The 23000-nt window shown below is 41.1% G+C and overlaps 1 protein-coding gene across 4 annotated transcripts in view; it reads left to right on the top strand.

Moving 5' to 3' along the window:
- Positions 1-22751, top strand: part of FAM228B (family with sequence similarity 228 member B) — a 721883-nt gene extending 699132 nt beyond the window's left edge. For 3 of the 4 annotated variants that reach the window (XM_044062760.1, XM_044062761.1, XM_044062762.1), the window contains exon 9: positions 22513-22751. In XM_044062760.1, coding sequence (XP_043918695.1) covers positions 22513-22729 — 217 coding nt within the window. In that variant the 3' untranslated portion in view covers positions 22730-22751. The remainder of the gene's footprint in view (positions 1-22512) is intronic. The other variant, XM_044062763.1, reaches the window with a different exon arrangement.
- The last annotated feature ends 249 nt before the right edge of the window (positions 22752-23000 follow it).

The raw sequence follows: 23000 nt of genomic DNA on the forward strand, positions 1-23000 counted from the left end.
TTTCCCTACCTGAAGAAACATGCGATGGACGATCCTTGGGTTTTAGATCTAACTCCGGATCTGCTAATTCATCAGTCGGGACGACAACACCAGTCCCTTCACACTTTAAAGTTGACAGCTTGGCTCCTCCACTTCCGACTTTAGTCAGAAATCACACCTTAGACCCGGAAGTTATTCACATTTTATCTTCGGCCCACAAACCCACCACTAAGAAATTGTACCTCAGTAAGTGGAAGAGGTTTGCTATCTGGGCTCAACTCAGGGCTTAGACCCTATCACTGCCCGATCCCAGAGGTTTTGAAATTTTTAACATCCTTGTTTAATCAAGGATCTTCAGTCTCTACTATTAAAGTCCAACTGGCAGCTATCTCTAAATTTCACGAATCCATGGATCCACCGTTGATGAGCAGCAGATTATGCAAAACTTTCATTAAAGGTGCGGGGCTGTTAAGACCCCCAGTTTTTCATCCTGCACCTCCGTGGGATCTTGATTTGGTGCTTCGTGCATTAACATCTTCCCCTTTCGAACCGGCTGCTACATGTGAGTTAAAATATCTGTCTTGGAAAACTGCCTTCTTAGTTGCAATTACCTCTGCAAGAAGAGTTTCAGAGCTTCAAGCCCTATCTATCAAACCACCGTACTTGATTTTTCACAAGGATAGAGTATCAGTTAGGCCTAACCCATCTTTTGTCCCAAAGGTCTGTTCTAATCTCTGTCTCCAACAATCTCTAGAGCTACCAGTTTTCTTCCCAAAATTCTCCAGTGAAGCAGAATACACTCTCCATAAATTGGATGTTCACAGACAATTGCGCTTCTATCTAGACAGGACTCAGCAAATTCAGAATCAGACCAGTTGTTTGTGTCCTTCTCAGACAATAAATTGGGTAAAACCATCACAAAAGCTACTATCTCCAAATGGATTAGAGATTGTATAACTCAGGCTTATTCCTCTTCAAATAAGCAACTTACAACATCTATCAAAGCTCACTCTACCAGAGCTATGGCTACTTCTATAGCTTTTCATTCCAAGCTCGCTATTTCTGAGATTTGTGCGGCTACTTGGTCCAATCCGACACTTTCATTTCCCACTATAAATTGGATGTGGCATCTAAAGGGCGAGCATCATTTGGTTCCACGGTACTCAGGAGTGTTTTCCAGTGAGCCACCCAGGATTCAGGTGCTAGGGACGCTGTCCCATCAGTCAGAATGTAGGCGAGATAGGATCACATAACATCTTTAGTTATGTACTCACCATAACTTCAGATGTTTGGGATCCATCTCACCACATTCCTACCCACCCTCCTTCCCCGGCCTTGAGATCAGAAGAGATTGAACGGTTTTGAGTTCTACTGTTTTATCTTGTTTCTTCTGACGATGTTATATAAACAGTGCTTGCATGTGTGCATGTATGCGGACAAACTAGATCTCGGGGATTGGCAGTGGTGCATCCTGGGATATAGTAAGCTCAGCCAATAAGAGACTTCGCTCTTTGGCATAAGCGTGCCGAGTCGGAGCCGAGGGATCGGCTCCGAACCCATCAGTCAGAATGTAGGCGAGATGGATCCCAAACATCTGAAGTTATGGTGAGTACATAACTAAAAGTTTTGGGAGTGTAATGAGGTTTTAAAGATACCCCACAAAGTGCTCTGTCAGTAATACTGGGCAAATGAACGTAGCTAAGGAAATGATTTTTTGAGCTTGGATAGAGGATCTGAATTGCCTATACATAGTAAGGCTTTGTTAAGTTTAATTCTGGTTGCTTCAAAAAAAAGTAATTACTAGAAAATGGTAACCAAAATCTAAACAAACAATACTTGAAGAAGTGAATACTGTAACACAGATAAAAGAACAGGAATTAGTATCTTTAGAAAGGGTAGGAGTAAATTAGATCAAAAGAAATGTAAACTATGAGAACAATACGTGTAGAAAAATGTTTTGGAGGAGAAATGAGGTTTAACTGAAGGCAGGAACTGAATAATTTATGTTGCTTAGCTTATAGAATATGTAACAGTATATATGATAAATAATGTTTGCAAATGTGAACTTGTTAATATGGTTTGATTACTTTTATATAGGTGTAAATTTACTAGCGTCACATGTAATAATTCAATAAAGTTGTTTAAACAAAAGGCTTCTGTTATGGCAGCTAAGTATACATAGGTAGAGACTAAATAAAACATACTACAAAAATTGAGAAACAGGAAGCTCATGTTTATGTATATTAATAGTAAAATATAAACAATGAAAATGTTTTTAGTCCCTTTAGTTTTAGGCATACTTTTATCAACCAGAGAAGTTGTGGATGATGATAAAGAGTTGAAGGAATTTATCTTGGAGGGGAAGAGGGCAAGTGTTAAGTGGGATAAGCTAATCTTTCCAATCGAACAAGGTTGTTTAGGATTACCTAATTTGAAGGGGCATTTTAGAGCTACATAGTGAAGGCTCATCAACATAACACAAGCAGAAGGCTATAATTCAAAATGGAAAGGGATGATGATGAAGCAGGGGTAATGTTCAGGAAGTAACAAGAGTGGGGTTTTGGATGTAGATTTTTAAGGAAAATAATAACCATACAGAATATTATATTCATAAAGTAGCAGATAGTATTCTAAGAACTAAGCCAACATGTAGACGGAGAAGATAGATTTTGCAAATAGGGGTACAGAAAATAGGCAAGAGGGGGCTGTAAGTTATGAAGAAAACTGTCAAAGGAAACAAGATATTGAGAGCAAATAGTTAAAGCAGAAAAGGTAATAGAGTGGGATGAGGCCAAGAAGACATTTGGATTGCAGGCTACAGACTGCTGTCCTTAGCAAGGATTGATATTGCAGTATAGGCAAAAAGAAATGGATAAGGGAATTTTATTTGAAAGATCTGCTCTGGTAGATTTCGTACCTGAATACAGAAAGAAGTGGCTGTTAATAAAGGGATAATTAGGAAGGCATGTAAAATACTGCATAAGTATAAAAATCAGATGAGGTTTGAAAAGATTGAAGAGAGACATGAAAAACAATTTACAAGTGAACAATGGGAAGGCATATGTATGGCTCCCAAGTATTCAGCAAAGTCCAGAACGTGTAGGATTTTTTTTTGGAAGTATTTGCATAGGTATTTTTATACCTCAAGCAGACGGGAAAGAATTTTTCCTCAGGTGGATATCAAATGGAGGTGTGGTGGAGAAGAAAAAGGTAACTGGGAACATATGTTTTGGGAGTGTAATGAGTTGGCAGATTTTAAAAATTCACTACAGAGTACTCTATCAGAAATATTGGGTGTGCAACTGGCTGTAAGAATGGGAATCATTCTTTTGAACTGAACACAGGATCTGAATTGTCTAGACATAGTAAGGCCTTATTAAGTTCAGTTCTGTAGTCTGCCAAAAAAGTTACTAGAAAATGGAAATCAAAGTCTAAACCAGCTGCATTTGAAGTACTAAATATTATAAAAGGGATAAAAGAACTGGAAAAAGAGATCTTTAGAAAAGGGAAGTGCAAATTATATAGAAATAAATGGAAACTGAGGGAGCAATACATGAAGAATAATGTTCATGAGGAGGAAGAGGAGGAGTGATGTTTAAGGGAAGGCAGGAATTCAGCAATTTATGTAATGATGGACTGATGATAGTTACAAATAAAAGATATATTGCATATAATTGGAAAAAAGTTAACATGGTGTGTTTTCTTTTCTGTTAATGTATGCTTTGCCTATGTTTTAAGTGATAATTTAATAAATGTGATTACAAAAAAAAAAAAAAAAAAAGAAAGAAATGTCTGCATGCAGGAATGAAGACACAATCTAAAATATCCTAAAAATCTCCACATCACAGCTCAGGTATCTGGTTTGTGGCTGGACCAGTCACTTATCTTCTTTAACCACACTGAATACACTAAGAAGATGATCAGCTGTCGTCTATTCTGGCTGTCCTCCATATCCGTAACCTTTGAAAAAAACTCATCTACTCTACAGTCCATTGAAAACAAAATCTGCTGATTCATCACCCCCCCCCCCCCCCCGATACCTACAGAGATGAGCTACTCCAAGGGTCTCTTCTTTTCAAACTACTTCAGCCAGGTGCCATCCTGCCTTTTGCTGCCAAACTCCATAACAAAACCAACCCTCCACAACCTCTATCACCTAACTCCCTCACTCCAGACTCTTAAAACAAACGGCAGTGTACTTCCTCTCCATTTTTGCACCCAAACTCTGGCAATCTATCCCCCCTTTCCTAAAATCTTTTTTCATCACTTTCAGAGAACAACTCAAAAGACACCTCCATCAAAAAGTTGACTACAGTTTTTTTGCACTGGACCCATTTTCTAACTCCTCCCTCACCTGCATCACTTCTTCTTCTACCCTCCGTTGTCACCTGCTGCTTTCTCTATTAATATCTGCTGGACATTATACCTTCTCTGATTACTTCATGTTCAACCTGCAAATGGTCTACTGTGATCACTGACTACCCTGGTAAACAAACCTGAATATATATATATATATATATATATATATATATATATATATATATATACACACACACATATTTTCTTCAGAAATTTCAGCTAATTTACTTTCAGTGAAGAATAAAATAACTTTTGAATCCAGAGCTTCCAGTTTTTTAGCCAAGCTGCTTTATAGCAACATAATTCTAGGGGATCCAGCTGAGCTGTGTTTGCAATCTGAATTTATAATTTTGTCAAATACAGAAGCTCTTGAAAGCAAACATTTCTTCCTTCTTATGATACTTTTCTTAAGGTTTGGTATCTATTTCACCACTCCGTCAGCACGTTATATTAGGAGTCATAATAAATACATAGAGATGAGATGTGATCTAACCCCACAAGGTCTATAATCAGACTTGATTTATGTAAAACGTCTGCCTACCCGACATGCTATATTATAGCTAGCTCAGTGACATTAAAGATATATCACATGTATGCTACAAGCACAAAATGCCTGTGGCTGTTTCCATCCAAGGGTTTCCTGCATGCTTATCCTGAATTTTACTAAATGTATCAGCCTAACCAAAAGTCATACTTTTATTGATAGGTTTTCACCACATCTTACTGCATCCCAGATATGAGTCTAGACATCTTGATCTTATGTGTAATTTCTAATGTTAAAGTCTGTGCATCATTTTTTCCAGTTCCACTTGTGTGTCATTAATTTCTTGTTTCTTAACTCTGCATCAGATGTTGTCTTTTTGCCCATTCCTCAACCGATGAATGGGTCTCAGATCTAACCTTGTTTGTCTTTGGCCACTTCTAAAGACTTTGGCTTTGGAGCATGATCTCCTCCCTTTACCCATAATCCTCATGTTTATCTTGAATTTCCTCAGATCTCATTTGTCTCATCAACATATGGACTTGATCTATCATAGCTCTGGTATCACTTGTTTAAGATAAGTGCTTTTTGTGGTATTTAATAGCTTCTTAAGCTATTCTTTTTCTTACCTCTCCTGTTTTTCTCCAGTATATATTGTTTTGTGTTTGTGTGTGTGTGTGTGTGTGTGTGTGTGTGTGTGTGTGTGTGTGTGTGTGTGTGTGTGTGTGTGTGTGTGTGTGTGTGTATGTATATATATATATATATATATATATATATATATATATATATATATATATATATATATATATATATATATGTATATATAGGAAAGCAGCAGCTACAAAAATAGAAAAACTGCTGACCAAAAGAGTCATCCAAATTGTCCTCCCCAACCAGCAAGGATTCAGAAAACACAAAGTTATTTTTGGTTCCAAAGGAAAATAGGACCTGAGACCTATCTTGGATCTCAGCAATTTGAATTAGTGCATCAAACACTCGAAGTTCTGAATGGTCACAACACAGTCTATTCTACTGCTATTGCACAAGGACAATTTGATGTCCTAGACAGATCTCCAGAATGCATTCTATCACATGAAAATAGGCAGGGAATCCAGGAGATATCTACACTTCCGTGCAGTCATTACCAATTCAGGCTCTACCGTCTGACTCGCCACAGCCCCCAGGTTGTTCAACAAGTGCAAGGCAGTGGTCGCAGCTCACTTGAGACTGTTGGGATTCTGGGCATTTCCATATCTCAATTACTGGCTCCTCTCTGCTAGTCTCTACTCATTCAAGCCAGGGACTATTTGCTCAACAGCAACTGGGCATAACAGTAAACTACAATACATCTAAGCTCTCCCCCACTCATGTCCTGGAGTTTATTGGTGCTTGCCTGGATATGGTAACACATCACATACTTACACAGACAAGAACAAACACCTTACAGAGTCAAGCATACCACATCCTCTTTCTTCCTTGTCCATCAGCAAGGTTGGTATTACAACTCCTTGGATATGCGGCAGCTTCTAGTACCTCTTGCAAAGTGGTATGAGGGTAGTGCAATAGATGCTTGCAGTCCAATGATCAGTAAGACAAGACCCTCTGTCTAAACTGATATGGATTATCAAGATTTGCAGGGAATACACAGCCTTGTTGATCACTGTAAAAAAAGTTTCTCAGGGCCGCCCTTTTATCCTTCCAACACCCACAGTCACAGTGACTACAGATGCCTTCCAACTAGGGCTGGGGGGGGGCATTACTTGGGAAGAATGGTCCAATGCACTTGGTCCCCCAGTTGGAAGTCAATCTTCACATCAATGTACTGGAAATGATAGAAGTCCTATTAGCACTGCAGGCATTTCAAGATGCTTTCCCTCCAAGGATGATGGCCAGACAGACAATATGTCAGTAGTCTGGTACATCAGGAAGCAGGGAGGAACCATATCCTATCCACTATGTCAAGAGACTCGGAGTTTGGCAGTGGGTAGTCTGTTCTAGACACTTTGTTTTGGCAGCAAATATCCCAGGGAAGTCCAATGTGCTAGCAGACAAACTGAGCAGGTCCATATTAATCCCTCATGAGTGGTGTCTCAGCCCGAAGTCCAATGTGCTAGCAGACAAACTGAGCAGGTCCACATTAATCCCTCATGAGTGGTGTCTCAGCCCTGTGGTGGCAGAAACATTTTTTCTTCAGTGGAGCCAGCCGTGCTGAAATCTCTTTGCTTCCCCTCTCAACTCCAGGTGCAGTAGATACTTTGCTCTGATTCCCTCCAGAGGGGCTCCTGTATGCATTTCCTTTTACACCTCTAATTCCCAAGTTTCTTCATTAAGTGTCTCATTGAAAGAGCAAAGTAATCCTCAATGTCCAGTTCTGGCCTTGACAAGTATGGATTCCCTTCTTATGGCCTTATTTAGTGCAACCCCCCCCCCACCCCTTGGATGTTGCAGTCAACCCAGGATCTCCTCTCTCATTCATCAGAGATGACTCATCCAGACATTTGGACCCTCAAATTGACTGCATGGTTTCTCCACTTCTGGTGATTGCTAGACAGTCCAGGTTTTCCTCCCCAGTTTGTCACATCCTCATATCCTCTCAGAATGATTCTAATTAGAGAGTGTATAACAGGACATGGAAAAGATTCTCTTTGAGTCTGTACAGAAGCAACTGGACCCATTTTCAGCTACACTTTTTTGCTTTCATATTCAGTGGTGGAGCTAGTTATTCTACTGTACACATCCAACTTGCAGCCATCTCAAATTTTCATGTAGGAGATGACCATTCATCCCTGGCTTCATCTAGATTATGCAAAAGCTTTTCCCAAAGGTACCTTTTTACTTCAACCCCCTATTAAGGATCCTACTCCTCCATGGGATTTCACAATACTTCTTCAAACCCTGACTCGCCACCCCCCCCCCCCTTGTCCAAGGTGGACTTAAATTTTTTTGTCTTGGAAAACTATTTTTCTAGTTTGAATCACATTGACCAGATGGGTGTCAGAACTCCCAAGCTCTCTGTTCTAGGCCACCATATCTGTTCTTTCACATGGGCAGAGTGCCTCTTTGTACTACTCCTTCCTTTATACCTAAGGTGTCTTCAGAAACAGCTATAAATCAGTCCATCAACCTTTTTTCTTTCCAAATTTTTCCAGAAAAGGAGAACACACACTGCACCTTTTGAATGCTCATAGACAGCTTAGATTCTATCTCCATACAATAAACAATTTCAGGAAATCAGACCAGCTATTTGTTTCCTTTTCCAAAGCCAAGCTGGGCAAACCAGTTACAAAGGTGACTTTAGCCAGATGGCTCACTGATTGTATTTCCTTTGTCTATATGAAGAAGGGACTGACACACCCTAGACCTCCTTAGGCTCATTCCACCAGATCTGTGGCCACATCCTCCACTTTCTGGTCCAGAGCTTCTATAGATGACATCTGTGCAGCTTCCACTTGGTCTAATATTCATACCTTCATTACTCACACTCACATTGGACATCTTGTTTAGAAATAGGGCAGCATTTGGTTACACTGTACTCTGGAATATCCTTCCTTGAGGACCACCCTGGGGCTTCTCTAGCTGGGAACTCTGCCAGATTGGTTGCAGAACAGACAAAGACAACATCAGATACAAATGTTATGTACTCCCCATAACGATGCATGTATGTTGCTATTTTTGTCCTATCTCAGCTCCTGTCTTACAACCCTCTTCCTATTTTTGGAAGTTTGTATTTTATGGTCTCCTATTTTGATCTGAGGTGTGTCGTGTTACCTGCCTTTTGATGATCTGCACTGTTCGATTCTCTCTTTCTTTCCTTGCTGTCTAACTAGAATTTTATTGGCAATTAAACAGTATTATTACTCTCTCTTGTGCTATGGGCTGTATTACAGGCTGAAGAGAGGGCACACTCGATCTGAGGGAATTCAAGCTAAAGAGAAGGATTATGGGTAAGGGTAGGAACTCTAGCTATGTAGCCAAAGTCTTTAGATAAGGCTGAAGTTGAATCTGAGACCCATGGGTGTAGACAGGCTTTTTCAATTTGTACTCTATATGGTATGGTACTGCTACCCATCCTTGCATCCATGCTGCCCTGTTCCCAGTGCATCCATGCTGCCCTATCCCCACCGCTGAACCTCATCTGGACCTCTGAACTCGTTTGGACCACAACAGTCAGACTTGAAGATACCATTATAGTACTGTTTCCAGATACCATTATAGTACTGTTTCTGTAATCTGATTTGTCCAACATCTAAAATGCTTTCTTGTTACATTAAATGATTTCTTCCTAACCGTTGGACAATAATGTGTGTTGTAACCCATTTGGCAATAGTGTAATATGTCATGCTGGTTTCACTTTTAAGTCCTTTGTATAGTCTGATGCATGCAAACTTTTAAATTTTCCAAATATTGGACATGCACAACTGCTGTAGTAAGAAACAGTCCACAGAGCTTAGATACACACTAACCAAGTATTTTACAACCCCTCATACCTGCAAAAAATATCAAAAGTCATCTTCTTTCCCTTTGTTGAAAGCTGTATGCACATCACTTCTGTGTTTCATAGAGTAATAGCCCTTTCAAGCTGCAGATTGATGAAACAAACTAGTTAAAGCTTTAATGTGATGAAACGCTCAATAAAAGCTTTTTTGCAGGAGAGTAAGTCCCCTGTACCCCACGCAGAGGACTCCATCCCTTTTCTTATATTTACTAATTCCATAGTCACATAGATGCAGAAGAAAGATTAACTCGCACAAAAAAGGAAACATAGCCAATGCACAAGCAGAATCAAAGAAGCAGTTTTATATGGAGTAGAGTGAGTTCTAAACTGCGGAGCTAAACTTGACAAATCCAGTCGTCATTCACTTTATACACACAAGGTGCAAAGTGCTGAGCATAGCATGAAATACCTCATCCATCTAAAGGAGAATTCAGACAGAAAGTACAAACTATTATATCCCCTTTCACTACCTCTACAAACCACATTAAAGCTGTGCAACATAGGAAGTATCGCAAAGGTTTGTCATGTACTTTGACTGCTGTTGAGCACCTAAATACATCAGAATTACACAAGATGAAAACCTCAATTTCTCTGCAAATATTGACAAATAAGTTCACAGTATCCTTGCTCATTTAAATGTTCCCCATTAAATTATTCATCTCCTCTCTTCAGGTTCTAGACTCCCCATAGCTATTAATCTGCTATGACCCAGTCTTGAAATGTAAACTGCCAATCTGATGTTGTTAATCTTCTTTCCATTCATCACTGATGGGTTCGGTTCCAAGCCGTCAGAACCAAGTCGGCCTATTACCAAGCTTGCCCCAGCCAAAAAAACTCTTGAGCTAAGTCTCTACCCAAAATGCCCTTCTCCCTGTTACCTCAGATCTTGTTAGCCGCATAGCCGTAAAGCCACGTTTCAGCCTAGCTCTCAGCTAAGTGAAATCTTTTTTGATATTTGTGTAAAAGTTTTTGGATATCTTCATGTTTTACTAAACCTTTAGTATTGCTAGTATCTTTTCTTTAGTCTAACCTTATTCTTTCCAGTCTACCCGTTGTTACCATTGGTAAACTTCATGTACCATTGTTGGTACGGCCTTTTCCCTTACCCTTGTGGTATTTCTTCAGTACCATAGCTGGTATTGTTTCTCTTGCTTAACCTGTTAGCTTTTATCTTTATTCAGGTGTTCCCTTTTCTTCTCTTCATATAGTGTATTGTTACAGTGGTGATTTTCTTGTGATTTTTTGAAAGGAGTTGACTTCATTATTGTTTGATTATACAGTTAGCTGTGGTGTCCTTTTTCTACCAAGATGTCTGATAAGAAAGGTACTTCAAGCTTTAAGCATTGTACTTCTTGTAAGGTCAAGTTACCTAACAGTGATTCGCATGATGACTGTGTATACTGGTTGGGAGTGGCCCACCTTTTGGTGCAGCCTCCATGTGATATTTGTCAAAGTTTCAGCCAACACAGTCTTAATGAGCACAAAAATAAACTCATTCTGAAGGGGTTACTCAAGTCTCCCTTTTCAGAGGCCATTTCTGCAATGGAAGTCTCAACCCCTCCTTCTAAGGACAAAAAGAGATCCAATTCTGTTCCTTCTTCACCATCAGGTGATAAGAGCAAACCTGGGAAATCTAAGGTCCCTAAGTTATTATCAGAGCATAAATCTGCCTCTTCGGCTCCAACCATCTCTAAACCTTTGATATCGACACCTGTTTTGGCACATGCCCTGCCTCCGGCACCAATCATAGATCCTACTTCACTTATTTCGACTTCGGCATCTGTAGCTACTTCAGCTCAGGGCACATCTTTGACTACAACTTCAGTTTCCATTTTGGAACCGACCGTTTTGGCTCCGAGTGCCACTTTGGCACCGAGCATTGTACCAACCTCACTGGATCTGACCCCTTTGCTTCCGGTCTCGAAACTAGAGACTTCTGTGCCAGCAGACCTTGCACCACAGACCCGATACTCTCCCTCCGTAGACCCATTTCTGGGCCAAGCGTATAGTCCATTTCTTAAACGTCCTGACTCTCCATCTGGAGTATCCACTAGAGCCAGCAGGAGCCTTTCAGAACACGACGTGGTGTGTCTTGTGAACCAGCTGTTGATAGCCAGGGGGATACCCTCACTTTCAAAAACCCATACACCTGCTGGACTTGGGTTTCCTTATCCACGAACTCCATCTTACACTCCTCCTTTGACGTATCTGAAGCCTTCTGCTCCGACATCCCTCTTGGAACCCATTACCTCGGCGCCTACGGTGCATCTCACTTCTGCTCAGAGTTTATCCCTTTGGTCTTCGGTTCCCACCGAACCGATCCTTCCTCAATCTGGGGATTGGGGGATGGGCGCGTCAGCCTGGGGTACGGTGCTGACTTTCTCCTCTGTTCCCTCCTCGGCACCGATGGCTGCATCAGTGCCAATCCTGCTTGAGGCTCCTCTTGTGGGGGGCTAGGTCCATCAGAGCAGGGTGTGTCCCCGGTCCCGAGGCTGTCTTTCTCATTTCCGTACTCCCATCCATCTTCAGGCGGGCCTGCCTTGGAGAGGGCTCTTGCTTCTGGCATCACTCCTTTGATGCAAAAACGAAACTTTAATACACTCAAACCAAATGAATGAAGTCCAGTCAAAATAAGTCACTGCTCAGCCAAGTAAGATGCAAAGATTTATTGTAAAGCAACACACCTCTGCTTTTCGTCCTGCTCAAATCGCAAAACTTCTTCAGACAAATTAAACACAAACTGCAATGCCCTTAAATACTTGCTAATCAAGCAATCAAGTCTGTTAATTAAAAAAGCTACAAGGTAGTATATTCAAAAACAGTTTGTCACTTTAAAAAATTGTGTAAAAACTTATGTATAAAAACGTGTGTATGAAAACATATATATAGGAACTCCAGCATATAAAAACCTATAATCAGTTTACACTTCTTCTACTAAACTTCTACTTTAAAATATATGTGAATGTGTAAATATTTTATTTCTAAATAAAAATAAAAGTAAAATTAAAGTTAAAAATAGCATTAAAATTATTTTACAACTATAATTCTCTACCAGGTTGTGATTTAACCAGTAGAAAATAAGAATTATACTACAGAAAAAAACTCCTTTGATGTCAGAACCCCAGTTTTCACCCCCTGAGCTACAGCTGTCACAGACCACCCTCCCGGGACACCGGGCAGAAAAGCCACAGGACACGCCTGTTCAGGGTACCTTCTCTTCCGAGTCCTCCTCAGAGACCCCCACTGAGGAGCCCCCTCGAAAGAAGACATGCAAGAAGAAGCACATGGACTTGCCTGAGGAGTCCTTAATGGAAGACATGGATTGCAATGATGGTGAAGGGTCCCCACAGTTACCTCCTGATGATGTCTCCTTTGGAGACATCCTGGAGCTGTTAAAGCAGAAAGGTGATTGAAAGCCAGGGGCGGCTCATGCTATAGTTTGCCCCCCCCACTGTACAAAATGAAAATAAAAAATAAAAAAACAATTCATGTCTCGGAACTCGCGCATGCGTGCTGAGTTTCTGACTGCTGTGTTAGGCAGTCCAGAACTCCATGCACGCGTGCAGAGGTGATCGGGCTACGGAGGACTTAAGACAGGCTGCTACAGATGCACAGGATGTGAACTCAGAGTTATGGAGGTGTGTGTATGTGTGTGTGTAAAATGCCCCAGTTGCTACATGGTGGTGGGTAGAGAATAAGGCCTGAACCCTTTACCTTGGGCCCAAATGGCAAGAGCCTGAATTCCCTACCCACCACCATTTGTAAAACATTTGCAGATTTTTGCCTCATATTTTTTCTGTTCTGTTCCTCATAAAATCTGTGGTTTCTGTATTTTTGTTACTTAACACAGCCAGTAGTGCAGTGGTAGCATTGTTGTCTGACAGCTACAGGTTGTCTGGTTTGATTCTTGACTGGGGTGCCTTCTGTGTGGAGTCTGCATGTCCTCCCTGTGTTTGTGTGGGTTTGCTCTGGTGTCCTCAATGGATATTTGTTCCTATTTTTTGGACTGTATTCCCCCATTATTGGCTTTGTCTAGGTTTTTGTGCCAAGGTTGAGAGCTATGGTGGTAACTGAATTCACTGAATATGTTTGGGGGCTGTATTCCTCCATTATTGGCTTTGTTCAGATGTTTTGTGCTAAGATGTTGATGGCTATGGTGAGAACTGAATTCACTAAATGGTAGCCATTTAAGTTTCATTCTTCCTATCTTTCATAAAACAGATGATTTGACATAGTGGTATGTTGCTTTGACTGTTTTGCACAGGGTCCTGCATTCAATACTTGGCAGTGAAATGTATGGTGGTAACACAGCATTTTATTCTAACAACTTTCCAATATTATACAAGCAATGTTTAAAATGTGTCCTTGTTTTTTGATCTTTTGCTCCCCCCCCCCAAATTTTGGATTTTTCCAAATTTCTTGTGCTGCAAAGTTCAGAGATGAACATGTGTGTCAAGTAGACTTTACAGGAAACTTGAGAGCTGCAGGGGAACAAAAGTTTAGTGCTGCTTATGCTGAGTCTGCTTGTGTTGTTAATAGCACAGTAGGTAGTGTACTTGCTTTTGATGCAAAAGGCTGTGGGTTCTACTCCCACAGTAGGTAGATGTATTGCTGATACTGTACTGTATTGTAAAGGGGGTGGATGCTGCAGTTCTTTTTGGTGAAGATACCTAGTAACTATGAACCTGTTGTCAGTTTGCCATCCATTCCCCTATTGCAATATTACTAGCTTATTGTTTTTTAATGCAATATAGGCAATTTATTCCTCAAGGGCAATAGGCACTTTATTTGTAGAAACAATGAAATATAAAGTTGTTTCTTAGCAGCAACCTCTTCAATAGTTACAGATTTCTTTAATGTGGATTATTTAGATGACTTTTACTTCTTCAGAGATTCTGTATATTTACTGATACTGGTGGACTGTAGAAGTTTGAGTAGACTTTTATGATAGAAATGTTCTGAATTGGGCAGTTTTGTCATTATTGGTGCATGCATTTTGTTTCATTGTTTACTGGAAAAATGTTCGAAACAAATTTCAAAACCCTCTAACAACTGTACTATATTGTACAAGGAATATAGTTTAATACAATCAGGAAGGTGTATTAAAGACCATATGTGTGTTTTGTGTCCAAGGGGCCCATGATTTGAAAACAGCCCAAAGTTAATCTTTAACTGCCACTGACAAAATGTATTTTCTTTGAATGTGCGTTTCAATGCTGTTTCAATTAATGTGAGTTTCAAGGGCAGAGAAGTTTTAATGCTAAGTCTGTTTTCATTGTGAGATTGCATTGCTTTATTTAGCAGATGTCTTAGTGTTTGTGCTGTAAAATGCAAAATAAAACTTTCAAATGAAGTCCAAATCATAATAGAAGTAAAGCAGTATGCACATTAGTGTTTATGGTGAATGGGGTGAAATAGCCAAGTAATGGTTCATTGGAATGGCTGTGGGGGTGGGGGTGGGGCTCCATTCGACCATGATATTGTGAGGGGGAAGGGCGGCAAACTCAGACAGCCCCGGCTGAACTATACCTCTCAACTGTCCAGATTTTCACAGAATGAATAGATTTTTGATTCTTATTTTTGGTTTGTTCCTCATAAAATGTGTGTTTTTTCTGGCAAATAATTTAGGAATTAAGTCACTAAATAATGACAGACACTGAGTTTCAGACTTCATAATCTTCAGAAAAATGCATGCTAAAGCAAGACCTGTTATTCTATCAATTGTCTCAGTTTATACAACAATTTATAGTACTGTTTATATGTTCTGCCAGTATATTTGGCCTTGTCCAGATTTCCTGCATTAACAGGTTGAGAGGTACGTGCAAATAAATTGCTTTATAGAATTAGGCATATCAAACCTCTCAACTGTCCCTGATTTTGGCTCAAAATGTTGCTCTTCCCCTAATAATCCCGCCGCAAAATGGCAATTTTGGAAGAAAATGTGGAGGACTTACAATTAAGAAATATCTGTAATAATCAGAGTTATATATTACTTTTATTTCAGAAATGCATGCAGATTATTTTATTTTGTCAGCTGCTCAAGTTAGCAGTACTAATATTAAAAAAGTGTCCCTTCTTTGACAGGTTCCCAGCTGTATTGTGTGGCTATTTTATATTTTTGCATCACATTTTTGGTCCATTTTTCATAAAACTGTGTTTTTTTTGGCAAATTAGTGGCAAATCATTAAAGACTGAAGTTAGAAAATAATGACAGACATTTGAGTTTCAGATTTCATACCTTTCAGAAAATTCATACTAATGCAAGATCTACTATTCTATTATCTTTCTAAGTTTATAAGAGCAATATTTAAAAATTGTCCTCATTTTTTGGCCTTTGTCCCACTTCTGTGTATGGCCTTGTCCATATTTCTTGTTCTGAGGTTGAGAGGTATGACAAATGTGTCAGGGCCATCACAGTCAGCCAGAGACACTTCAAATTGTGACATACTTGTTGCACCCCACTTCCCCATGTAGTGACTTTGGATGTGTCCAAGCAAGGCAAGGAGCAGTTATGCAGTGTAAATGTGCAGAGTATCCCCCATTCAAGATAGACACAAGTGCTGCTTTTATTCTGTCTTTCATTTTGCAGAATGTTCTGGTTTCTGTCATATTTTTATACTGTTGATTTATGCTTATTATTACTCAAAAAGTGCCTGTTGCTCTGTGTTTAAGTAGCAATGCTTTAATGACCATCAGGTAAGCTTGTCTGAGATTGTAAGATTAATAAGCATACTGTTAAAGAATTGCCAACATTGAAAGCCTTTCTGTTGTTGCCCTGCAGAGAATACTTACATAACTAGATAATGTATAAGCCTTGGGTATTGAAATGCATATGACAGTATTTGTAATAAAGGACAGGATTACATTATTTTAAGAAGCTCATTACATTTGTTGGAGACTTGCAGTCATCTTTGCAGGCTTTACCTGTGGTGGTGCTGTGGTAGCATTGTCCCCTCACAGTAAGACGTTGTCCCATTCGATTCTCAGCTGGAGCATCTTCTGTGTACAGACATGCGTGAATGGGCGTACCTTCGTTGAAGGTTGTGCGTCAGAGCTGGCAACTCGGCACATAAAAATCTACTGCCAGTCATTAGCGGACCGGAGTTCCGTTGTGGTGACCCCTAACCGGGAAAAGCCGAAAGACACAACAACAACAACTACCTGTAAACCAAACAGAATGCCAATCTATCATGTGTGGTCCATTACCTGTACAGTAATCCTTTAAGCAATGTATCTTGAGCTTGTTTCTTGTTTGCTTTTCATTTTTTACTTTGATCATGTTTTCCCATGAAACAAGTAGATAGTTGTCAGGCAGCAGGTCTTTTTTGGATAAGAAACATTTTTACAAGTGGGGGTATCACAGAGATTGCTACTTTCAGCATGTTACTTGGTACTTTAATAAAGCTGAATATAAATTATAGTTAGAACTGCAGTGCAAGGAGAAGTCGTTTGAGTTGAGTGCTGCTAGTTTTTCTTATACTTGATTTTGACTGGCATTCCAGTAATGTATTTAAAAAGTAATTTATTTTTTCATGTCTCACAACCTTTTTGTTTCCATCTAGCTATTAAGTAAGCTGTCATGCAGCCAATGCATTGAAATATTTTTTTTCTTCCACACCTAATTTTGTCTTGACGGTTTGGCACCTAGGGCAGCGTATTTAATTAAAGTTAAAATTTTTGTGGTTTTGAGCATAGCTCCTTCCCTTCCCATTGACCCCACCCATTCACCTGTCTCCTGCAGCCCCCTCCCCTTTGATTTGAAGTCACCATCCGCCACTGCTGAAAGCCCTCCAACCCTTTGTCTGAGGAGTCCATGTTCCTGCAGGCTTTTCGTGCCCAGCCTTTTACCTCTTGGGTGACCCCATCTGCCGATGAGCTTGTCCAACTCATCATGCACCACACGTGGAAGAACCCTGATTCCATTGAGGTGATTCCCCAGAGACCAGACAAAATTCTTTCCCCTCCTGTGGAGAATCCGCACTGGTCCAAAGGTTTACCAGTTAATGCTATGGTGATGGCAGTGGCCACAAAAAAGGATTTGGTTGAGGAAAGTCCTACTGTCCACCCACCTAACAGGGAGCCCTGGGAGGTGGACAGACTTGGGAAGCGTGTTTTTGCATCAGGGACCTTTGCTATATGCTCCCTGAATTATTTGGCACATTTTACGAGGCTCCAGAGGGACTTGATCTCTTAGCTGTCTGGGTCACTCGCAGGACAGTTGTCTGATGAGATCAGGGACAAAGTGGCCTAACAGCTAGCAACTCTGGAATCAATATCCAACTCATCCATGAGGTTGCTCTCACACGTGACCATAGGGGCGGCTAGAGCAGCGGGTTCAGGCATTGTTATGAGGTGTCATGCCTGAATGCGCATCTGTGACCTCGCGGACCCCTTTAAGTCTTACTTTCTGAATGCTTCCATCGAAGCTTCATCGCTTTTTGGCTCCAAAGTGAAGGACATGCTAGCCAGGTGCGAGCAAGATGGAAAAACCCTGTCTGCCATAGGCCTATGGTTTTCCAACCCTCAACGTACCTTCTCCAGGAATCAGAGAAGTGGGAAAATGTGGTATAAGAAATCTCAGGGTCCTTTCCATGCTGCACGTGGTGATGATACTCCCAGAGGCAGAGGAAGTAACAATTCTGGAAGATGCCCCTATAGAGGCAGAGAGGGTCCTCACAACCAAGGCTCCAGGGACTCCTTCTCTGGACAGCCTTATCAGTGCTCCTGAGGGGCAGCCTGATTGCTTACCTCTGGAAGGAGCTGGTGGGTCATTTCTCTCTGCACCAAGCTGCCTGGCACTCTATCACCACCGATCGTTGGGTGCAGATTATTATCACCAGAGGTTACACCATTCCCCTTTCCTGTCAGCCAAAATTTCCAAGAAAAATTCCCGACATTCCACCCAGTTAAAGGGAAGAAGCAGCTACAGAGATTATAAGCTGTCTCAAAAAAGAGTCATCCAACCAGTCTCACCAGACCAGCGTGGATCCGGATTTTACTCAAGATTCTTTTTTGGTGCCAAAAAAGACAGGGGATTGGAGACCCATTTTGGATCTCAGCAACTTAAAGAAGTCTGTCACCCACACCAAATTCCGGATGGTCATGGTTCAGTCCATCCTTCCCTTTTTAAGAGAAGGCAATTGGATGTGCTCTATAGATCTCTGGGATGCGTATTGCCACATCAAGATGGACAAATGCTCCAGGAGTCTGCTTCACTTCTGGCTAGGATCCAGTCATTACCAATTCCATGCTCTGCCATTCGGCTCTCTACAGCCTCCAGAGTGTTCACAAAATGCATGGCAGTGGTAACAGCTCACTCGAGACCAAAAGGATTCCAGGGTGTTTCCATATCTAGACGACTGGCTCCTTACTGCTCCCACCAAGCATCTTCTGATAAATGTGCTACAACATACTCTCTCTCTGGCAAAATTGTTGGGAATAACGATACATTGGGAGAAATCAAATCTTATCCCTACACAACAAATAGAGTTCATTGGAGCAGTGTTCAATACTCAGTCCTGTCTGGTATCACTCCCTGTTTATAGACTCCATCGACTGAGGCTTCAAATCCAAGTGATTCTTTCTCAAACTTCTGCCTCTGCAAGAAAAGTTCTCCAAGCCCTAGGTTCTATGGTTGCATCAATTCCAATAGTGCCTCCAGCAAAGCTACATATGCGAATTCTGCAATGGCTCCTTCTGTGTCAATGCTTCCCAAACTGTCATCCCCTGGATTACAAGATTCCAATAACCAACTCCTGCAAGCAGGACCTGCTTTGGTGGATGAGGCCAGACATAAATCTTTGGAGCTGCCCATTTCAACCCTCCCAGCCCACAGCCATTGTGACCACGGATGCTTCCCTGATTGGGTGGGGGGGGCATTTCCAGAGAAAGACTGTCCAAGGCACATGGTCTAACTCAGAGGCCCACCTGCATATCAGTGTTCTAGAACTGAGAGCCGTGCTGTTAGCATTGCAGGCATTCCATTCGGCTCTCCCCTCTGGGACAATTGCAATTCAATCAGACAAAATGTCAGTGGTCTGGTACATCAACAAGCAAGGAGAAACCAAGTCCTACCCCCTTTGTCGAAAAGCCATGAGAATTTGGCAGTGGGTGATAGCTTCCAACTGCTTTCTGATAGCAACACATATCCTGGGGAGCTCCAACGTGATTGTGGACAAACTGAGCAGATACATCCTCATGCCTGAGTGGTCCCTCAAACCTGAGGTGGCATCTGTAATCTTCAGCCACTGGGGTCAGCCTTGCTGCAATCTTTTTGCCTCTCCATCAAACACCAAGTGCAGCAGCTACTTCTCCCTACTTCCCCCGGAGGGGGAGTCACCGGGGGACGCTCTGACCAACGATTGGCCCACGGGACATCTCTATGACTATCCTCCCATTCCTCTGATCCCACAATTTCTAAAGAAAGATTTTCAGTTGAGATGCAAGGTGATCCTCATAGCCCCATTCTGGCCTCGACAAGTTTGGTTCCCCTTTCTTCGGCCTCACCTAGTATACCTTGCCATGGATTCTGGACCCTCTACCAGATCTGATCACTCAACCCCAAGGGTTGAGTCACCTGAACCTGTCCACTCTCAGACTGACAGCTTGGTTTCTCCACTTCCGCTAGTCACCAGGCAGGCTAATCTCTCCTCACCTGTTCGAGACATCATTCTGGCCTCTCACAAACCATCCACCAGAAGACTATATCAGGATAAATGGAAAAGGTTTTCCATTTGGTCCAAGGATAACATGCTAGACCCATATTCGGCTCCAGTTACTCAGTGCTGCAATACTTGGCTAGGTTTTTTGATAACAAAGCCTCTGCCTCTACAGTACGAGTGCATCTAGCGGCAATTTCCAACTTCCACAATGGTACAGATGGCACCCCTCTTATCTCTTTACGCCTCTGCAAGGCTTTCCTCAAAGGGATCTCTCATCTTAGGCCTCCTCTCAGACAGTCTGTAGAACCATGGAACCTCACTTTAGTCCTCCAGTCTTTGACTACCTTTTTTGACCTAAAGTTTTTGTCTTGGAAATCTTTGTTCCTGGTAGCCATTACCTCTGCCAGAAGAGTTTTGGAGATGCAGGCATTGTGTATCAAGAGGCCCTGTCTGTTTTTTCATAAACAGAGTGTCACTTCTGATGAACCCATCCTTTCTCCCCAAAGTTGTTTCGGAATTCTCTGTTAACCAGTCCATTGATCTACCAGTGTTTTTTCTGATTTTTGACAGTAGAGGAGAGTATTGCTTTCACACCTTAGATGTACATAGACAATTAAGATTTTACCTAGACAGGACCAAACCTATCCATAAATCAGAGCAGCTTTTCATCTCCTTTTTGGGACCCAAAATGGGAGAAGCTGTTTCCAAGGTTACATTATCAAGATGGCTAAGGGACTGCATTTGTGTCACCTATTCCCTCCATAATGAATCCATGCCAAAGTTAAAGCCCACTCCACTAGATCTATGGCAACTTCTATAGTATTCTATTCCAGGGCATCCATGGATGACATCTGTGCAGCAGCTACTTGGGTTAAGCCTCATACCTTTATCAATCATTACAAATTGGACCTGGTCTACAGGGGGAGAGCTGCCTTCTGCTCAGTGGTACTCAGAAATGTTCTTCCATAAGGGCCACCCATGGACCTCAAGGTAGCTTGCGATTCTGTCCCATCAGTGATGAATGGAAAGAAGATTAACAACATCAGATAAAGAAGTTATATCTTACCATAACATTCCATCTATGTTGTTCATCTTCTTTCATTCATCACTTCCTACCCTCCTTCCCCCTCCAAAGGCTCTTGGGGGATGCCTTGGGTCTAAGTGGTGCACTAGGGTACTTGCGTAGAAGTGGCCTCGGCTTTACTTCCTTTCTTAGCAAACTTGATCTGAGGTAACAGGAAGAAGGGTATTCTGGGTAGAGAGTTCTGGCGCAAGCTTGGTAATAGGCCAACTCAGTTCCGAGGGCTTGGAACTGAACCCATTAGTGATGAATGAAAGAAGCTGAACAACACAGATGGAACATTATGGTAAGACATAACTTCTTTTTCTCTACCATCCAGTCAACTCAGAACTCTAGTACTCTACAAAAAGCTGAAAAATAAAGTTTTGTGGGTCACACATTTAAGTTACAACTCTGAGCACTGTTGCTAAAAAAAAACTCTCTTATTAAACATAGGGCAACATTTCCACTGGGTAAACTTGCCTTCAGACTGATTTATGACAGTTGTTGCTCACTAGTGCAGTACATTTCTGTTTCTTACACTTACCTTGGATTTAGTTTGCAGGTATTAAAATAACACGAGTAGTCCTAACATAAAGCATACCAGATCTTGTAGATTGAAGCTTCTGAAGCTCCATATCTGTTAGATGTTCAAATCCTTCTCTCCTTGCTGCTGCCAGTCTGTCTTTTCATAAAAAAAATGCTTCCATTGCACTTAAGTTGACAAGAATGAATATTGAAAAAACAACCAACAAAGAACTTTACTGTATGTGGACATCTGCTGCACTCTGTACTGCATGTTCACACAGCAGAACTGAACAATGCAGGACCTGACCAGGTTTCCGGAATCCAGAGAACACAATAGCAAGAAGAGAAGCAGAAGCATTTCACTCAATGCAAGCAAGTTCAACAGCAGCCTTCAGCAACATTGAAAGACACAGGCAACTAAGGAGTAAAAAAAATTAATAAAAAAAAAAAACGTTGGTCTTTCTCTTAACCAAAACCAGAAGACAGAAAGGAATGAGGATTTGACTGCAGTTGTATTTAATGGGAATTAAGCAGCCCACCAAATATACATGCAGCCAATAACAACTGAGATTTTTTACAGTTTCACATACCCACCCCACCCCCTAAGCAGTAAGCCTAACTAAAGGAATTTGAATTAGAAAAAATTCTTTATCAAGTGAACCAAGGAGGGAAGGACTTTTTCTATTTTGTGCTACCCCCCACCCCCTCATCCTGGTCACACTATACTCTGTAGTGTATATAGCATATGCTTTTGCAAATGTCCTTACCAAGACCCATCAGTTGAGGAAGGACAAAAACAAATACCACAAATGCATCATTATGGTCAGTACATACGTTTTGTAATTTTTTTTTTTTTAGTCCCGGTTTACAGGCATGTTATTGTATATAAAATAATGCATGTGGTTTCTCTGAAGCAGCTAGTTTACTTGTTATTTTTCTTCTTTTTAAGGCAGAAGATGAAAGGTATTTTCAACTATGGAACCCTGAATTTTGAGGTGTGGTCTAATACATGTTATCCTCCAATAATTTTTGATGAAGAAATGCATGTTTGCCACAAAAGAAAATTTCCAAAGGTCACTGCTCCTCAGAGAATAATGACAGATGTGAAAAGAGAATCTGCTGAGCAGCCTGCTCAGTTGACTGCCACAGATGAAGATGTAGAATAAAGTGCAACAGTGCCTCATTTTATCCATGTTATATAGGTTATTTGTGAGTTCTGAACTGACAAGTAAAACAGTTGCTTACTATACTGTAATTCTAAATATGTATGTGTATTGTAATTAACAAAGACTGTAGGAAGCTGCCAGTCATTGCAGTGCTGCAGACATGCCACCATTGATGGAGGTATGAGATATGACGTTCTTCATGTTTAACTGTTGCAGTCATCACATTTGGTTTATCCCTGCCAGGGTAGCAGGACTGCAACAGTGAATACAC

This window comes from Protopterus annectens, chromosome 2.part1 (assembly GCF_019279795.1).
Source record: "Protopterus annectens isolate FY-2018-M chromosome 2.part1, PAN1.0, whole genome shotgun sequence".
In the NCBI taxonomy this organism is placed as follows: domain Eukaryota; kingdom Metazoa; phylum Chordata; order Ceratodontiformes; family Protopteridae; genus Protopterus; species Protopterus annectens.